The 19,896-nt window shown below is 46.6% G+C and overlaps 1 protein-coding gene across 2 annotated transcripts in view; it reads right to left on the reverse strand.

The window, feature by feature from the left end:
• Positions 1 to 19,896, reverse strand: part of GSG1L (GSG1 like) — a 94,442-nt gene that overhangs the window by 35,671 nt on the left and 38,875 nt on the right. The window contains exons 3-5 of one of the 2 annotated variants that reach the window (XM_075899199.1): positions 18,622 to 18,774; positions 11,519 to 11,630; positions 6,749 to 6,916 (exon numbers count right to left, since the gene is read on the reverse strand). In XM_075899199.1, the coding sequence (XP_075755314.1) occupies positions 6,749 to 6,916; positions 11,519 to 11,630; positions 18,622 to 18,774 (433 nt within the window). Of the gene's footprint in view, positions 1 to 3,285; positions 6,917 to 11,518; positions 11,631 to 18,621; positions 18,775 to 19,896 lie in introns of those variants that run through there. The other variant, XM_075899197.1, reaches the window with a different exon arrangement.

Genomic DNA, 19,896 nt, shown 5'->3' on the forward strand with positions numbered 1-19,896 from the left:
CCTTTATTATTCACAAATGAAAGTTTTGTCTTTAATAGGGGCTGAAGAATAATGTTGCAATTAAAGCTGGGCACAATTTTTCCCATGACTTTTTCGATGATTAATGAAGATTTGATGACCCCGAAATATTTTGCAAATTCATTTAACTGAACTGTTTCGGTCAGGGAAAAGAATCTAGCCCCCAACAACTAAATACTTCTTATGACATTTCAAATGAACATTTTTGTTGGGTTTTTTGTTTGTTTGAAATGACTTGCTTCAAAATTTCCTTTAAAGAAAGCATAACAAATTGTCAAATTTAAAATTTATGTTTTGGGTTTCTGCGAAAATAAAATTTACTTTGACCCAACCTTTTTTCTTTTTTTTTCTTGAAGAAGTGAAGGAAAAAAGTTTTGATTTGACATAAAACAAATATATTTTAATTGATCAGAAGTAGCAAACTACAAAAATCCATTATTTACCCAACTCTACTTGCAAGTTGGCAATTCTTTGTAGAATTCTCTTTCAAAATGGCTGCAATTTTTATTTTTCTTCAGCGCCTGCTAAAGAAAAACATTCATTATGCAGAATGAGAAATACAATCCTTAAATCATTAATAGTTTTTAAAAAATATGTTGCACTAGATCTACCCAACAGAAAAAGAGTGGAGGGAGAGAAATTAGGGGATGTGCACGTGTGTTCATATGCACCTGTGCAGAAGATTGTGGAAACAGGTCAGGAAAACTGTGTGCATGCAGGTACGCAGAGAATTTGAGAGGAAACAGGAGGCAGGAATTTGGTGAAAGTGTGCATAAGAGAATGTAGGGGTGCAGGAGTAAAGAGAAATTTGAGGGGTGTTGTATATACACACATTCATGTGTAGAGCATATAGGAGGGGGGATTTGAGGCATGCATGTGTGTGCAGGTGAGGGGAACGGCTAGAGGAGGGGTGCAGGAAAAGATGTACATTGTGACTGATTTGTGATCTTCTAGTGATACAAAACATCTGTAAATCCAGAGTAACTAGCAAGTACATTCAGGCTGCTTTGCATTGTTCCTGGCTGGCAGAAATTATCCAGAGCATACTAGTGAATCTAGCAATACAAATTACAATTAAAGACAAGTGATTGCAGATTAATTATTGTGCATCATCAGGTCTGTTATAAATCCCACGTGGTAAATTTTCTTTGCAGTTTCTCAGTGAGTATTCACATATGAATTTTGTATTAGTTAAAGGAAAAAAGAAAACATTCCCAGACAGAAAGTACCTTCAGATGACATTCAGGCTGAAAGAACATATCACTAATTTAATGGTAAAAAAACGATATGAATACACACCCGTTTAAGATGTGCTTGTTAGATGGTAAAGTGTGTATGTAGGATATGTCCTCTGGGATGTGTATGTGCAAGGAGAGGTGTGTGAGTGTTTGTGTGAGGAGCTTGCAGGCCTGCCACTGGGGGAGGGGAGAAAAGGGGGCAATTGTCCTGGGGCCAGGTAGCAACTGCTGGAGCCCCGGACCCTTTAAATCATTGCTGGAGCACCATGCTGTGTGCTCTGGCCAGCACTAAGGACTGGGGGGCACCGTGCTCTGGGCAGTGCTGAGGGCTGGCTGCCCTCGGCCCTGTCCCTTCCGCCCTCACCCCTTCTAGGAGTGTGGAGCCCCCCTCCCCCAAACCTTGCCCAGGGGCCCCCGGAGGCAGTCGGCTCCGCTGGGGGATTGCACATACTTAGTAAAAACATTTGAACTGTATGTTAAGGATTGGAAATAGCAACACAATAAAGATCCCTAGGCTTCCAAGGGATATTGTGAATTTACCCTCACTGGAGGCTTTTAGGAAGAGGTTAGACAAACCCCTGTTGGAGATGGTCTGGATTTACTTGGTTCTGACCCAGCACAGGGGAGCTGGACTAGAGGACCCCTTCAAGGTCTTTTCCAGCCCTACACTTGTATTGCTCCCTCAGTCAATATGAGATGTGGGAGGGCTTGGGGGATGCGGTGAGGTATCGCAAGAAGGCGAGTGGTCTGATTCTGGAGGTTGTGTGATATGTTTGGGAGTAAGGTGGGATATTTGTACATCGAAGAGGTGATTTGGGTTTGGAGGCTGCATGGAGGCTGGGCAGTTTCTGGATTACTGTTGTGGGGTGTGGGTGTGTGGACGGTATGTGGGGTATGTAAAATGCATCCTCTACACACATGCTACAAGTGGTATGGGAGGGTTTGGTGTATGGGTGGGAGTGTGTGCGGGAAGAGGGGGAAAGTCTAGGTCTGCAGGGCATATGTATGATGCGGAAGTGTGCAAAGCATTTGTGTGGTATGGTGTGGTCTCTGTGTGTGGAATGGGAGGGCTGAGTCTGGAGGGCTTGCGTGAGGTGTGGAAGAACTTGGGTGTGTGACCAGATACCAGCTCTGACGTGTTGTGTCATAATGGCCTCACAATGAGGTACAACCCGAAGCATGATGAGATGAAAGACTCCTGTGAAAAGCCAAGGAACAAGTCTTCATCCAGGTGTTGATCCTCCAGGCAGGAACATTTGAACAGCCTATACTGAGCCAGCATGCTCTGGCTAGAAGAAAAACATCCTTCTCCCCAGAAAAAGTCACTAATGCAAGGGACAATGAGGCTAACAGACCAGAGATTGGTTTCATGAACACCTTTGCCATTATATACACCAGCCGTCTCTTCCAGGGAGTTGCCCTGTATGTCAGGAGCTGGAATGTCAACTTCAAACACATGGGCTATGTCTACAGTCGCGGCTTCTTGCGCGAGTAATATGCAAATGAGGCTAAGTGTGGAATATCGCCAAGCCTCATTTGCATACCTAATGAGCCACCATTTTTTTCAGAAGAGGCTCTTGCGCAAGAAGGAGCGTCTACACTGCCCCTTCTTGCGCAAGAAAAACCCTCTTGCACAATGCTGTTCTTCCTGTCAAGTAATAGGTGTAACGGCATGAGGGTTTTTTTTGCGCAAGAGCCTCTTCTGAAAAAAATGGTGGCTCATTAGGTATGCAAATGAGGCTCGGCGATATTCCACGCTTAGCCTCATTTGCATATTACTCGTGCAAGAAGTCGCGAGTGTAGACATAGCCTTCGTGCACTGCATTTAGCAAGTCTGCTGTAGTCACACACACATTCCCGCTCTTCTTCCAGAGGGCCCTCTGAGCACCCAAACCCACACCCCCAGCCCCGTGAGCATTTGATTGGAGAGCAATACCTACATTGCTAATGTTCTGCTACAAATGGGATAAAAAACACCATTAAAACAAACAATGCGAGGGGTAGGATTGTTGTAGTCCACTGTGCAGTTGACTTGGTCTTACTTATCACGCAAGAAGGACTGGCAGTGGTGCTATATAAAGTTACTGAACATTTTCCATTATAAGCCCACATTTTCAGTTGCTTTTAACTCTAACAAACTTTAACAGTTCTGGCTAAAAGTTTCCATTCTTGCTCTTTACCTCAGAGTGAATGTTTCTGGGAAGACTCCGCAAACATTTAGTGGCGTTCACATTTGAGAACGAGATTAGGAGCAATCAATAATTTGACAGTATTCACTTTCTTGTGGAGAATTTTTAAAAAGACCTCTAGCCACTCTGGAGTTCAGAAGAGGAACTTTAAAATCGGAAGAGGGTGTTCTTGCTCCCGAGAGGAGTAAGTAAAACTCAGTTAAATGTGGTCAAGTTATAAGCCACAGAAAATTGCCATTTGTACGGACAGCGTAGAAGTGGTCAGAGGTTGGCTGCCAAATTTTCTGAACACTCCATCTGCAGCAAACATGTTGCTCAGCCTGGCTGAGGCATCTCCAGCACTTGGAAAGAGCCACGCCTCCAGACAGGACAAAAATGGCTCATCCCGCACCTGCTCTCTGCCAGCAAAATGGCTTTTTGTGTATGGGAAGTTGCACTGCTTCCAATCGCGAGTTCCCAGGCCTTGCTAAGCAGCCTATTATTCTCTCTCTTTAGCCAGATACCTTCTAACCCAACGAGAGGCACACTGAGCAAGGAGCCAGGAGATCTTTAGTTCACATCTCATTTCCTTCACTGACTGACACTGTATTTCTGTGCTCCCCACATTTTTTTTTTTTTTTTGAGCAAGGCTTTTTGCCTGCCTGAGTGGGCACGGGCAGGCAGGTATTCCTGCAATTTCAGATCAATTTCAGATAGAAGAACACAGAGCTTACATAAGGTCACTTCCAGCAGAGCTGGGAATACAGCCTAGCTTTCCCATATGGCAGGCTTACATCTCCACTGCTGATCCACACTGCCTTTCAGAAAGAGTCTGCCAAATCTATGTGCTTGTCCATAAAAGGGGAATTGTCACATATGTAACCAAGTGTTTGTCATGAGTGCTCTGCGCCTGCTGAGTCACTGGAAATAATTACCTGCAAGTCCTAAGTGTCCAGCCAATCCACATGCCAGGGTCTAAGCAGATGACCCCAAAGCAGGTCTATAGGCTCCTAATGAAAGCAGCTACTCTAGTTTGCTCTGTGTTGCTACCTGATTGGGAACGCTCCTTGCTTGCTGGTAATTCTGGGCAATTGCTCCTGCTCCACCCACAGCTAGTGCCTTAGCTACCCTGATGCTGTTTTATGTGATGTGATTCCCTAGAGCAGCTGACTTAGGGATTATCACAACCTGCTCCTGCTGCCATCTCATGGGGTTACTCTTCTAGCCCACAGGGTAGCAGTCTGTGCTGTGTCTCTGAAGGCCCTAGATTAAACCCTGCTGAGGATTTACCTGGGGAAGGGATACACTTGCACATGAGTTCCTTGGCTTTTCCATCTGCCACAAGCCAGGCAAGGGAGGGACTATGGGAGAGGGGGGCAATGGACTGGTGAGGGGAGGGAAGGGCAGTGCATGTATCTGGATGGGCAGTGTGTGTCAGGAGCTGGGTTCTGTATGTTTCGCAGTGAGGAATGGGGCGGTGTGTGTGGGGAGGTGAATGATGTGCATGCCAGGGGCTAGGCAGTGTGTGTGGGAGAAGGAAGGGCTCTGTGTGGGGGGGATGGGCTACAGGGACATGGGTGGCTTGTGAGGGGTATGCTAGCCAATGTGTGGTGGAGGGTTGGGCAGCGTGGCTATGCTGGAAATTGGGAGAGGGGGGTTATATCTGTGCAGGATGCATGGAGTCTGCATGTGGAGGGGGAGGAAATGGATGGGTTAGGGTGACTGATGTTTGTGCAGGGAAGATGGGTGAGGGTATGTGAAGTAAGTGGTGGCAAGGCTGTGGCGAGAGGAAATGAGCTATAGGTGGAAGGAGGATGGGTGTTGGAGGAATTTGGGAGGGATGGACTGTGTGTGTGGTATGGACAGCAGTGGAGAGGAGGCAATGAGTATGGGAGGAGACAAGAGGGTAGGGGGCAAATGTGCAGGTGAAGGGGCAATGTGTGTGTGAGGGGATGGGTTGTGGGGGGGGGTAAGATACACCGTGTGCATGCCAAGGGACAGGTAGCTTGTGTGAGTGGAGGACTGGCAGGGTGGGCAGTGTGTGTGAAAGAAGAAAAGATGAGTTGTGAGGGGGAGAGTGTCTGAAAGAGATGTTTGCGTGGGGGGAGGATGAGCTGCATGTGTGGGGAGTTGTGCGCGAGGATACTTCTAGAACAGGCTGGGCAGTGCGTGAATGTGCTTGCAAGAAGGGTGGTTGTGACTGGCGGGGGTGGCTTGTGCATGTGTGACTTGTATGTGGGTGTGGCTAGGAACAGGGTGTGCACAAGGAAGGATGCAGGGGGGCTGGCTTGTGCATGTGTCTGGATGAGCAGTACATGGAGGGGACGAGTGATGGGCATGCTTGTGGCGGGTGATATGTGTCTTGCAGGACAGACACTTGTGTATGGAGACAGCTGGGGTGGTGGAGGCCAGGTGTGTTCTGGCTGTGCGAGCATGGGGTGTTGAGGTTGGGGGACGGGCAGTGGATCCATTCAAGTATTTGTTGTCTGTGTTTCAATGAAAGAGTGAGTGGTGGGGCATGTGCCAAGGGAAAGGGAGCTTGTGTGTATGGAGGACTGTGTGCATGGTGGGGGTAGGGGAAGAGAAGTTGTGTCTGTGTATGTATGGCAGGGCTGAGACAGATGGGGGTGTCATGGCAGGCAGGCTGTGTTAATGAGTGATGGGGTTGATAGGTGAGGTGTGTCTGGCTGCCACAGGCAGGCTGTGGAGTAACAAGGAAGCCTGGGGGAGAGACCATGGAGTACGAAGTTGTCCCTACTCCCAAAGGCTGCCTGTTTGGGATGCAGCATCAGAGCAATATTTCCAACACTTGCAAGAGAGAACGCGTTTTACAAATTGAAGCCAAGCATGTCATTGAATCCCCAGCATTTCCACCTCATTCCAGCAGGACCGGGCCTGTTTCTAGAGAGGCATTCATCCCGCCTGGGTTCTCAATTGCTTTTTGCAAGCACGCGCTGCCAGAGCAAGGGCAGCTTCCTTTGGTGAAAATGACATTCCTCTCCCTAAACACTGAGTGGGGGCAAGACTTTTCGGCTACTCACGCTGTAAGTCTCAGCTTCCATGTGCAACATCGCCTGCAAATCAGACTTGGGCCAGTCTGCCTTTGATGAGTATGTAAAAAGTGCCACACCTGGGGACTTCACCACATTGAAGGAAAAAACATCAAGTTGAGCAGAATCCTATGGGCTTCTCCTTTCCCATGGTCTTCTCCAGGTATCTCAGACCACAACCAAATCTACTGAGGTGGGTGAAAGCCCAGACTTTCCAAGGCTAGCAGCAGAGTCCACAAAAACCTCCTCTGACCAAGAGACCGACTGCACTGACCTTTCTCGGAAGTACTTGATTGCCTCCTGGTCTAGGAAGGTCTGCTCCTCTCGATAGCCCTGTTCAAAGATTTTGCGCTTGTGTCTGAACTCAATTACAGTCTTAGTGTAAGAGTTCAATGTAGTGACAGAGGCAGCCATGCAGCAGGTGAAAGAACCCCACGCCAGACTGTGGAGAGAAAAACCAGCAGACAGAATGGGGTTAAGTCAACCGCTCAGCTTGTGTTTCTGAAGGTAAGACATACATGTAAATGAAGTGTGGCCAGGCAGGTAAATCAGGAATGACCAAGATATTAGAGAGACAGGGTGGGTGCAGTAAAAAAAAGACTTAAGAAAAGTTAGTCCTGGGAGAATTCTGCAATTGTTTCATTTGGAGCCATAATAAAATTGTAAAATTCTCCCAAGACTGGAAGAGTTCTGTGTAAACTTGACAGTTTGTTTTTTATCAACAGAAGTTGGTCCAATAAATATTACCTCGCTCCCCTTGTCTCTCTAATATCCTCAAACTAATACGGCTAAAACGATGTATTTAACTTGTTTTACTTCAAGAGAACTGTGACTAAACAACTTTTTACAGCCAGCAGTTTCTGGTCAAACAAAACTATTTATAAGTTTGGGTCAATAGATTAGGCTCAATAAAAATATTTTAAAAACTCAAAACAATATTAACTTTATTTTCACAATATTTTGACTTTTTGCTTTGAAATTGTATTTTGGTAACAAATTTAGTTGGATATCCTTAACGTTTTTTTTAAAAAGCCACATGTAAATGTCATGCAACATTGAAAATCCAAAAACAATTTCACTTAAGATCATACAAAATGTTTTAATCTGAAATAGGGTTTTGGGTTTTTTTTTCATTTTGGCCACTGAACTAAATCAATTCATTTGATGAAGTGGGTTTTACCCACAAAACCTCATGATTCTATATGTTTTGGTTAGTCTCTAAGGCTATGTCTACAGTGCAACGCTATTTCAGGATACCGGAGCATCCCGAAATAGTTATCCCACATCTTAACAGCAAGCCCATTATTTTGGGCTCACTATTCCAACATCCCTGTAAACCTCACTCCATGAGGAGTAAGGGACGTTTTGGAATAGTGGGTTATTTCAAAATAAGATCAAAATAAGATATGCAATTTGCATAGCTCAAATTGTGTATCTTATTTTGAATTATGGTGCAGTGTAAAAATAGCCCTAAGGGCATGTCTACACTGGTGAGTCATTTCGAAATAACTCCCCTTATTTCGAAGTAACAAAGTGAGCATCCATACTATGAAGTCTGTTATTTTGAAATCATGGGCTTGTTATTTTGAAATAATAACTCCTGCTTGTGAAGAGGAATAAGCTTATTTAGAAATAGTTATTTGGGGAGTTTTATTATTTCAAAATAACTTATTTCAGAATAATCTGGTAGTGTAGATATCGCCTAAGGTACCACAGGACTATTCATTGTTTTTAAAGGGAGGGTGCATCTACACTGCACCCACAGGTCGAAATAAGATATGCAATGTGAGCTATGCAAATCATGAAATAAACTCCCAGCTTCTAAATCTCAGCCACAAAATGATCCTTCCTCTCCTGTACTACTTCAGTGGTGTGTAGGCCTGCCTGCTGTGTAAGCCACACAGTCAAACACTAGGGCAGCTGTGGCCAACTCACGGCTCGTGAGCCGCATGCATCTCTTCCTCATCCCCCAAGGGTGCAGCTCACAAAGCCCCCTCCCATCTGTGGCTTGTAAAGCCACCCTTGCACCCCTGAAAATAGCCCTCTCCTCCCGGCTCCTTGTGCTCACCGGGGCAGGGGAGCCGTCCGGCGTGACCATTAAAGATGGAGTATTAAGCCAAAAAAACCTCTAAATGCGTATTCTTTGTGTTGGCTCCACTGGTATCTTGGCTCTTTGTCCAGAATGAGTTGGCTACCCCCGCACTAGGGTATGTCTACACTGCACGCTTATTATGGAATAAGCTATTCCGGAAAAAATACTCCGAAATACCTTATTTTTAAATAGTGCATATACACTAGAGGGAAGCCACAAAATTAGTCCAAGGCAGGCTCCCCTAGTGTGGACATGCTACTTCAGTTTAGAGCCCCAGGAAGCACTGAGGAGTAATTACTTTGAATGACCTGGAGGAGGAGTTATTTCGAAATAGTGGCAGTGGAGCGTCCACACTGCAGCTATTCCGAAAAGCTATTTCGGAAGAGGCATTATTCTTCGTGGAATGAGGAATAAGACGCCCATTATTTTGAAGTAGACGATCCCAAAATTATTTTGGAATAATGGCCGTTATTACAAAATAACCCTGCTGTGTAGACGCACCCTAGAATTGGATTTAAAAGGATGTTATCAATAATACCACTTGTTTATGTTACAAACATAGAGATAATCAATCTCCACATTTCATGCTATGTGGGTATGTCTAGATTACATACCTCTGCCAACAGAGGCATGTAAAATAGGCTACCCGACATAGTCAATGAAGTGGGGATTTAAATATCCTCAGCTTCATTATAATAAAAATGGCAGCCGTGCTGTGCCCATTCAGCTGATTTTAGGCACAGTGCACGAGTCAAGATGCGGATTGGTCAACAAGGGAAGCCTTTGTCGACCGCTCCTGTAAACCTCATTTCATGAGGCATAAGAGAGCGGTCGACAAAGGCTTCCTTGTCGACCGATCCGCGTCTTGACTTGCGCGCTGTGCCGACAATCAGCTGAGCCGGCACAGCGCGGCGGCCATTTTTATTTCAATGAAGCTGGGGATATTTAAATCCCCGCTTCATTGACTATGTCGGGTAGCCTATTTTACATGCCTCTGTTGGCAGAGGCATGTAATCTAGACATACCCTCTCTGATCCCCAGAAGGATCAAGGCATTTTCCCCTACATACATTTCACAACTAGCCTGAAGGCCATGTGTGTTTTCGTTTCACCTGCTGCAGACACAGTTGTCTGTGTTAATTATGTCAATTTGGAAGGGGGGACTTGGTTTTAGGGCTAGACTGAGCAAGGACCTGAGAGAGCGTCAGATACTCCGGGCCCTGTTTTCAATGATGCTGCTGGTTTGTTTGCATGGTCTGGGGGGAAGCCACATAACCTTTTTGGCCTCAGTTGTCAACGTGCAAAATGAAAATGCTGTTGCGATGGGGCACCGGGACCGGTCTGACATTTGTATAATGCTTTGAGGTCCTACAAGGGGAGGTGCTCGAGAATGACAAGATCCTTACTATCGAGATAAACATGTTAAGCATGAGACTGTGTGTCTCTGACTAGAAGCGTGGCAGGAGGCTGTCGCTACAAAACACACACGTGGCCAGCAGCAACCTAGGAAACTCACTGTTTGGTTACATTTTAAACAGGCTTGCAATGCTCGGTGACCATGACCCAGGCATCTCTCTCCCAGCTGTTTCGGGTGCCCCGTGCTCATCTCAGACACACAACTGACGACAAGCCGGCTCCTACACATCCAGTATTTATTATGTGGCAGGCTACCAGTGTGCGTGGGTGTCCCAGGAGCTCTGAACCAGTGACCAGCACAAGGACCCTACACTACACTTGGCCCCAAAATCCCCTCTAAAGCGAGAAGAGAGGCTAATAATTCCTAGACTGGGACACAGGAGGGATTGTGGGGTTAACAATCAAGTGTGTGTGTGCCTGTGTGTGTTTGTGTATAATATCCTGCATCTAGAATGGAGAGCTAATCCCAGCACTGAGGTGGGGCTAAAAATCCCCCACGTTGGAATTGGGGACTTAATCCCACCCATTGGCATTTGGAAGAGGGTGAGGGCTAGTCCCCGGCCTCACATTGTGGAGGGAGCTAATAATCAACTGAAGGGAGGTGTGAGGGGCTAAGAACATCTGGCCTCAAGACAGAGCTGGTTACTAGCCACCTGGCTTGGGGTGTGTGCGTGGCTGGAGGGGAGTCACTAATAATCCCTGCCTTGGTGCCTGGAGGGATTAGTGTGTCCACACCTGCCTGACTCTGGGACTAGAATTAAAATATTACTCAGTAATACAACAATTAAAATGCAATCAATCATGATGGAAACCCCTTGCGCACATTACCCAAGGGTTATGATTTCCCCCTAGGTCAATGCAAGGGGTTGAAAGTTGTGAGAACTGCCTGTGCCCAAAATAATCCTAACTCTCCAAATTTCCTATGCTAGTCAAATTACCAGTTCTCCCAAAAGGAGGAACAATAACACGTATGGGAGAGAGGGGGACCTCTAGGCTGAGCTATTATTTTTATCTGATGAGCAGAATACATTTGGAATCTTTCCAAAACCATAACCCCCACATGGTACATGAAATTCTCTCCCAAACACCTTATCTGGTTTGCCTCAAACTTTCCAGGGAACCCCCCTGGCACTATTGAAATCCAAATGTGCAGATCATTTCACTGCCAAATGGGCAGTAGATAGAAAATTGCCCTATAAGGCATAATTGAGCCCTTGCTATAAATACATGAGACCAAGAGTTTCAGAAATGTTATGGCAATTGTGCACCTAAATCAAATGTGTACACTTAATGGAATTGCTCCATCAGTGATGGTAATTGTAGCTGCAATTGACTTGAAAGATAATATATATTTGCAATTATAAGTAGCCAGTGCCATCCCAGCTATTGTACATCCAATGTACACGATCAACTATGAGCAATGTTTTCAACTAAGAAAAGCAGATACAATTTCCTGATGATTTAAGACTATATTTGTAACCCTTGCCCTGATATTCATAATCAGATAATTCAAGAGTGAGATGCTGGAGACACTTACCAGAAGGACCACCCATAGTCCCATGAATGTGGTCTCCAATCTTCTGGCCCAAGACTGACTGTCACTTGGAAAACTTGAGTGTACATCATATGAGCCACCATCCCCAAGAGACCTGGAAAGCAGGAATTGTAATAGGAACATCTTTCAATCTTTGTGATTGTTCCTGAAAGAGCTTCCCCTGCCCCAGCAGATGCTGAAAGCTCCTGCAAATAGCCCTCTTAGTGCACCCTGCACCACTGCAGCAAAGGCAGCACATTTTGGGAAGAGGAAGGAAGCCATTCAGATTTCATTATTTTACAACGCAGTACTGGAATGCTGATGGCACAAAGGGAACACTCTGAAGAGTTTACCCACACATTAATGTTGCTGACTGCACTTGTGAATCTAGAATTTGTGGGGTGTGCCAACTGAACCCTAGCAGTACAGTGGTTGGATGCAAAGCGAGTGCATGGCTCTCACAGTCAGTGTTGTCTGCAATCAGCACGTACCTCATTTCACCTGCCCTTTTTGTACAGCTCACTTTAGAAATACCAGCAAGCAAATGGTCTGGTAGCACTTTATAGACTAACAAAACATGTAGATGGTATCATGAGCTTTCGTGGGCACAGCCCACTTCTTCATGGCCACTGTAGTAAGTTGAGGGTCAGTAACATGGAGTCAGCAGGCCTAAATAGAGGCCAATAACATGAAAACAGCAACAGACCTGCAATCTAGTGTGCAAGACTTTGGTTCAGTAACAGGAACCAAGAAAGAGGCCCTATTGATAAATTGTGTGATTGTGTAAGTTAGGTCGAGCATGGAAGGACACAGGGAGGTACTGGGTACAGACTGTGAGCCAAAGGGGAGTAATGGAACATCTTAATAAGAAATGTCTTGGTACAAAAACTCCCTAAAAACTAATGCACATATCGACCAAGTTTCGGGACCAGGTCGAAATTGACAGCATGAAGGATAGTAAGTAAGCCCCCCTTCCATAAGGTGAGGGGTGGTAACTAGGCCACAGAGGGTGGTAACCTGGTGCGTAAAGAAATGATGTAAGTTGTTTGTACCTGTCTATAAAAGGACACCACAGAGGGTGCTCTCCGGCCGACCTTGGGGGGGGCGCACTAGGCGCCTGAACGGCAGGTGTCATTGCCTAAACTTACAGAGTGCACAGTAGCTTAACTTTGACTAACTGCTGTTAATATTTGTTATATGGCAATAGGCCTGCCCGGTGTTGGTACCTTGTCAACGTGGGCCATAGTGCCCAGTGGTGTCACATTGTACTGATCTCTGTTACCAACTGGTAGAGCTTCGCATTTGACAATAAACCTGCTCGACTGATTTCAAACCTTGCCTGCATCTGTCGTTTCCGGGGCCTCTCAGAGATCTCTTGTGTTGACCCAAGTGCACGGGGTCTAACGCTCTAGATCAGGGGTCTCCAAACTACGGCCCGCAGGCCGGATGCGGCCCGCGAGGCCCTCTCATCCGGCCCGTGGAGACCTTTTTGTCTGGCCCCGCCTTCTTCCGCGTGCCGGTGTGACGAGGCGACCCTCGCCCGTCCCTGGGGCGCCGCCGAACGGGCCCTTCTTGCTGCGGGGGGGGGGCCCTGTCAGGGGTGTGCGGCGTGTACTCACGCCGCGCCGGGGCAGGAGAAGCGGGCCGCTCTGCTGACAAGCGGCCGCGCGGCGGCAAACGGCGCAGGGGGCGGGGGTTAGCACGGGCGGCGTTCCCCCGCCCAGACTGACAGGGCAGCCGGCCAATCAGGGGGCAGGATGGGCGGTGGTGGTAACGCCCGCCCGGCGACGTGCGGGGGAACGTGAACCCCGGCGGGAACTTTAAAAAGGTGACCCCTTCCGCCCAGGGGGGGGGGGAAGGAGTGAGCGGTGGCAAGCAGGAGGGGAGGACAGCGTGCAGAGGAAGGGGAGAGCAGGGGGAAAAGCCCCCCCCCTTCCGGGAGAAACGGATTCACAGGCGAATATTCTGAAGAGGAAACATTAAAAGCAACAATCTCTCTACCATAAGTGGATATATTTGCACACTATATTCAGGTAAGTTTAACTTAAGAAATCATAAGAATTTTTAAAAATTGTTTCGGGTCATTTGCAGCTATTATTGCGACAAAATTAGTTCGCATAATCAGGTTTTTTGAGCGATATTGTGTGCAAGATACTTTCAGTTTCATTATTTATTCATGTTGAATTCACTTTATTTTAGTGCCCAGCGATGGCCGAGAAGAGGAAAAGAAAAATAGACGATGAGTGTCGGCAATTTCAAGAAGAATGGAGTTTGAAATACTTCTTCATCAAATCCGGCGAGAAAGCATTGTGTGTGATTTGCAACGAAACCGTGGCTGTGATGAAAGAATACAACCTGCGCCGTCATCATCAAAGCAAACATCAGGAGAAATATGTACAGTTGAAGGGTAAAGTCCGTGCCGAAAAATTTTCTAAATTACAAAATCAACTCACATCTCAGAGGACATTGTTCAGTAAATCCTCAAATGAAAATGAATCCTTAACTAAGGCCAGTTATAAAGTTGCCTACGTCCTGGCTAAAAGTGGCAAACCCTTTACAGATGGTGAAGTAGTGAAGGAATGTTTGTTGGAAGTGGCTGAGGAACTTTGCCCAGAAAAGTCAAAACAATTTGAAAATGTAGCTTTGGGTGCGAATACCATTGCCCGCCGTGTTGCAGACATGGGTGAAAACATTGTGACTCAAATAGCGAAAAATGCAAGCAAGTTTCGCCATTTTTCAATTGCAATGGATGAATCGCTGGACAGCTGCTCCACCTCTCAACTGCTTGTGTTCATTAGAGGTGCGGATGAAGACATGAACATAACACAAGAGCTGGCTTCCCTACATAGCATGTATGGCACTGTTACCGGAGAGGATATATTCAATGAGTTGAAAAAAACATTTGCTGATTATAACTTGGACTGGACTAACCTCAGTTGCCTGACTGTTGATGGAGGAAAGAACATGAATGGCATAAAGAAAGGCTTGGTTGGACAAGTGAAGCAGATGTGTAATGAGAAAAACATTATACAACCAATGTTCCTGCACTGTATTATTCACCAGCAAGCTTTGTGTGCTAAATATGTGGACATTAGCAGTGTACTGAATCCTGTGGTGAAGATGGTGAATTTAATAAGGTCACATGGGCTCAACCATAGACAGTTCAGAGACATGTTGAAAGATACAGACACAGAATCGCAAGATTTACCATATTACACAGCAGTAAGATGGCTAAGTTGTGAGAAAGTTCTGAGCAGAGTATTTAAGTTAAGAAAGGAAATAGGTGACTTCCTGGAAAGTAAAGGCAAGCCACAGCCATTACTGTCTGATGAAGAGTGGGTATGGAAATTGGCTTTTGCTGCAGACATAACTAGTCATTTAAATTTTCTGAACCTAAAACTACAAGGAGAGCAAAATCTAGTTTCTGATCTATACACCCACCTAAAGGCCTTCAGATCCAAACTTGTCTTGTTTTTGGAACAAGTACAGGCCAACAACTTGACGCACTTTCAGCAGTGCAAGGTCTTCATGGCTGAAGCAACAGCTGAGTTCCCCACGTCATTTGCATGTGAGATCATCAAAGACCTCCAGCTGCAGTTTCAGCAGCGGTTTTCTGACTTGGATTCAAAGGCAGAAGAAGTGAGATTGTTTCAAAACCCATTTGAAGCAGATGTGGCCAGTTGCCCAGATGAACTGCAGCTGGAAGTCATTGAGTTGCAAACAAATGACCTCCTTAGGGACAAGTTCAAAATAGGACTGGTGGGTTTTTACCAGTTTTTGCCCAAGGAAGACTTTCCTAATGTCAAAACTTTTGCATCAAGGTACCTTTCAATCTTTGGAACAACATACTTGTGTGAACAAACATTTTCAAGAATGAAATATGTGAAGAACAATTTGAGAACAAACTTGTCCGATGATAATCTCAGGTCACTGTTGATGTTAGGGACAACAAATCTAAAGCCAGAAATGTCTGCTATTTTGGCATCCAGGAAACAATTTCACCATTCACACTAATACAGGTGTTCATGTGTAGTGTATCAATGTGTTATTAAATAATAACTGAATAAAATAATATTAAACAAATAATTAAAAACAACATCCATGTTTTGATTGTTTTTTATTTGGACCTCAAGTGTGTAGTCGGCCCCCGAACTGCTGTTTGATAGTTAATGCGGCCCTCGGGCTGAAAAGTTTGGAGACCCCTGCTCTAGATAAAGGGAGCACCTATTGTTACGCACACAGCCGAGAGTTTAACAACGGAGTAGAGGTCCTGTCAGGAGCGCGCCAGGACAGCCCTGACCAGACGACGCTGACACTGACAGTCCAGACCACCGAAGGTACCGAGGTACGAAAACACCGAGGTACGACGAAAGCTCATGATCCCATCTACATGTTTTGTTAGTCTATAAATTGCTACCAGACCATTTGCTTCCTATTTTTTTCTGTAACAGACTAACTCAGCTATCTCCGGAAGCTTAGAAATACCAGTAGGAAAAAAAAAAAAAAAAAAAACAACGTGGATGGAAACCAGTGGAATCTGGCAGCCTTGCACAGGTGCAATGGGAAACAAAATGTCTTGTGGGCCACACGTAGAACCCCGATGGGCTGCATGTGGCCCATGGGCCGCAGGTCGCCCACCACTGTATGAGGATGTGTCTGGAGAGTGAGAGCACAGTGAGGTATTCAGAATGACCAAACTGGTTGTGAAATACTGTCTTCTCCTCATTGGCATCTGGAATACAGACTAGACTGTAAACACCACAAAGATAAAAGACACTGATTCTGGAAGTAACGTTGTTACATGAGGCTGAACCCGACGTTGTTCTAGGCTCGACATGCTACACAAAGGTGCGGTGAAATTGGTGCCCCTGAGGTGAAATGTTTTTGCAAGGTCCTCTCTGAGGTGAAATGAGGAGTAACGGTAGTTCGGACTAGGAAGCCTAGTCCGAACTACCTAGTCTGTGCCGCGTGTAGCCGTGTAGCACGGAGTCCGCACTAGCGGACATTTAAAAATGGCGGCGCCCGGCTTTATGCAAATGAAGCCCGGGAAATTCAAATCACGGGCTTCATTTGCAACTCCGGTTGCCTACGTTACCACCCTAATTCGAACTATGGTGGTAGTGTAGATATACCCTGAGGTGTTTCGACAGGGCATGGAGTTCTGTCTCCAATAAGGGATAAAACCAACCCAGTGGAATTTTGGCCTCGGTTGAAGATCAACAGAGCCATAGTAGGACCTATTTAGGGGTAGGACGTCAGCTTTTAGAAAATCAAATATGTAGACAAAATCTCCATATTTTGCAGGCATTGAAGAGCTGCTACTCCTTGAAGGTGCTGGACACAGAAAGTGGCGGTCTTCTCCATGCTGTTTTTCATCCCTTATTACCTGGCTCTGCAAGACACCATGGCTGGCAGTAGCCTGACTCAAACCACACCTTTTGCTGCGTCTAGGAGATATTTGGACTACAGGTTTCTTGGTGGCCTTGGATTTTCACCCAACAGGGTGCAGATTTGTGGGTGACGGGACTTGAAGACAGTATGCTACCGTTAATCAATTTCACAAAGTGTGTGGGGAAACTTTCTTTGTGCTGCAAGCTAGATAGCCTTAGCAAACCCAGCACACATTGAATTTATCAGAGATTCCAATATCCACAAGTTGCGTGCAGCTCACCTCAGGTGTGGACAGGCTGCAGAGACAGGTGGGGCGGGCAGTGATCCACAGTTGTTACGCCTGGCCAGTCAGACTCATGCTAGTTCCTCTCAAGCTGACACACTCAGGGCACATCTATACTAGGACATTATTTTGAAATAACTAAATTCAAAATAACTCCCAAAATAACAAAACCAAAATAGCGTGGCCCCACTACAGGGGAGCCTCAGAATTAATCTGAGGCAGGCTCCGTTATTGTGGATGCGCTACCTCAACATAGAGCCCCAGGAAGCCCTGGGGAGTAACTAGTTCGGATCGCTCTGGGGAGTTGTTATTTTGAAATAGAGGCACCGGGGTGTCCGCACTACCGCTATTTTCAAATAACAATTTTGAAATAAGCATTCTGAAAAAAGCAGCAGTGCAGATTTCAAAATAACCAGCCCGTTATTTCGAAATGACGGGCTTGGTCGTGTGAACGCTCCGCTTATTATTTCGAAATAAGGAAGGTTATTTTGAAATAACTCCCTAGTGTAGACCAGGGCTAAGAAGAACAGTGTGAACGTTGTAGCATTGGAACTGACCTAAGTCTGCCTGACCCCATGGGTCCAAGCTCACGTGGCTAGCCCGTGCCGCAGCTTGTGTTGTAAGGGCCACACTATTATTTTCAGCATGCTAGCTCACGCAGAGCTACTGTGCATCTGTCTCCCCGGCCACAGTGCCAACAAAGAATCTGCAGATAATAGATCTGAGATGTCTGAACTTCCCCATTCAGCTCCAAGAAATTGTTCCTGAACTGTCCTACAGTTGCATCAAGTTTCCTTCCCCTGTTGTGGCTCCCAGGATGTATAATTCTCCTAATGCATCAGCTAGACCCCTTTCCTCTTTCCCAATCCCTCAAGCCTTCCTCTGTTCTTTAGCAGCAGCATTAGAAGGGGATTTTCAAAAGGGATTTTTCCTATTGGTGACCGGGAGGGTGCTGCTGGGAGAGAAGGTTCACAGGGGATGAAATCTGTGCAGTGTCGGGAGTGTAGGAGGGTTAATGAGAGTGCCATCACTTGGGTTTTTCCATTCCATGTAGTGGTGCAGGAACAGTTTTTGGAGCTGAGCTGCAGCTCCAATTACTCCTGTCCACGCCCCTCACTGTCCCCTCGAGCTGGAGCCAACAGCCAGGACCCCAAAGCCAGTGGCCAGGTGGGATCCCGCACGAGGAACCTGTTGCAGAGCCCCGGGGTGCAGTGCGTGGCTGCCCCAAACCTGGGGGTGCTGCTGCACCTCTGCTCCCTGCACTGCTGGTTCTATGGGACTGCTGGCAGCACTGCTGCGCGGACCCTTTCCCGAAGCGCCAAGGAACCCAGGCACGCCGCACGGGGCCGTGGGGAGCCCTGTGTCTTCAGCCTTTCCGAATTCCGCTTTGTCCGACGGCGTGGGCGCGCGGGGGAAGGGAGAGGCGCCTTACCTGAAAGCACAGTGAAGACAGCAGCAAAGGCATTTAGCTTGAGCCCATCGATCACATTACTTGAATGGAAGAGCTCTAGGCACATGAGGCTGAACCCGACGACGAGCAAGGCGATGTACAACACTTCCGACACCACCGACAGCCACAGGACACCTGCAACACAGAAGGGGAACAACCAGAGGCTGTTTTTAGTGACCTCACGCAGCCCAAAGCAGCGGGGACGGGCGCCGTGTGCAGCATGGGCCGTTTGAACGGCATGGGTTGCTCAGAGAAAGAGGCGGGAGGGCACTAACACTGTGCTTAGTGCCCAGCCGGTGTTTCCTCGCCAAGTGTTTGTGTTGGACAGTCAGATAACTGCCTTGACCCATTACATTACACACACTGGAGTTCATTATGGAGAGAGACCGTCTTACAACGAAGCAGCACAGCACCTTCTTGGTGCTGTGTGGCCCCTCAGGAATAGGCTGGGTGAGATGGAGTCTGAGCTCAACAGCTACCATTCGAATCCCCCTTCCACCCGGTATCTCTTAACACCTGGACAGGGCTCACGCCACGTTCTTTCAGCTGAAGGTGCCATCTGCACACATCCCTGGAAACGACGACCCGGCTTCAATGATTCCAAATATGAAGCAGAAACACTGTAAAGCTACCAGGGCCGGGGAGGCTGGACGGATTCTGAAAGAATCCCTCTTTTCCTGGAGCATCGCTGCAGGATGGTGGGGCTATTCCCCAGGTCTTCATTAACAGCACAATATCAGGCAAGCCCAGAGATACTTGCAGTGACTCAGTGCTGGGTTGGCAACTTGATTCATGCATCAGTTGACTGCCAGATCTTTCTAATGCTCAGATCCAAGACAGAAAAAGCCATCCGGCTCTAGTTTCTCTTCCCAGGGCAGTGGAATTTATGACAGATAGAGCATGACCATTATACCTTGAATGACAGTGACACTGAGGATGCCCAGGCAGTATGCTTAAAAAGCACCCAATTAAACATGTTAGCTGACCTGAGTTATTGAGAGGTTAAAGCAGGTACACTCTGGCTACGTCTAGACTGGCATGATTTTGCTTTTAACGGAAAAGTTTTCCGTTAAAAGCATTTGCGGAAAAGAGCATCTACATTGGCACGGACGCTTTTCCGCAAAAGCACTTTTTGTGGAAAAGCATCCATGCCAATCTAGACGCGCTTTTCCGCAAAAAAGCCCCGATTGTTTTTTGCGCAAAACAAATCTGAGCTGTCTACACTGGCCCTTCTGCGCAAAAGGACTTTTGCCCGAA

The sequence above is a fragment of the Pelodiscus sinensis genome, chromosome 16, assembly GCF_049634645.1.
Source record: "Pelodiscus sinensis isolate JC-2024 chromosome 16, ASM4963464v1, whole genome shotgun sequence".
NCBI lineage: Eukaryota > Metazoa > Chordata > Testudines > Trionychidae > Pelodiscus > Pelodiscus sinensis.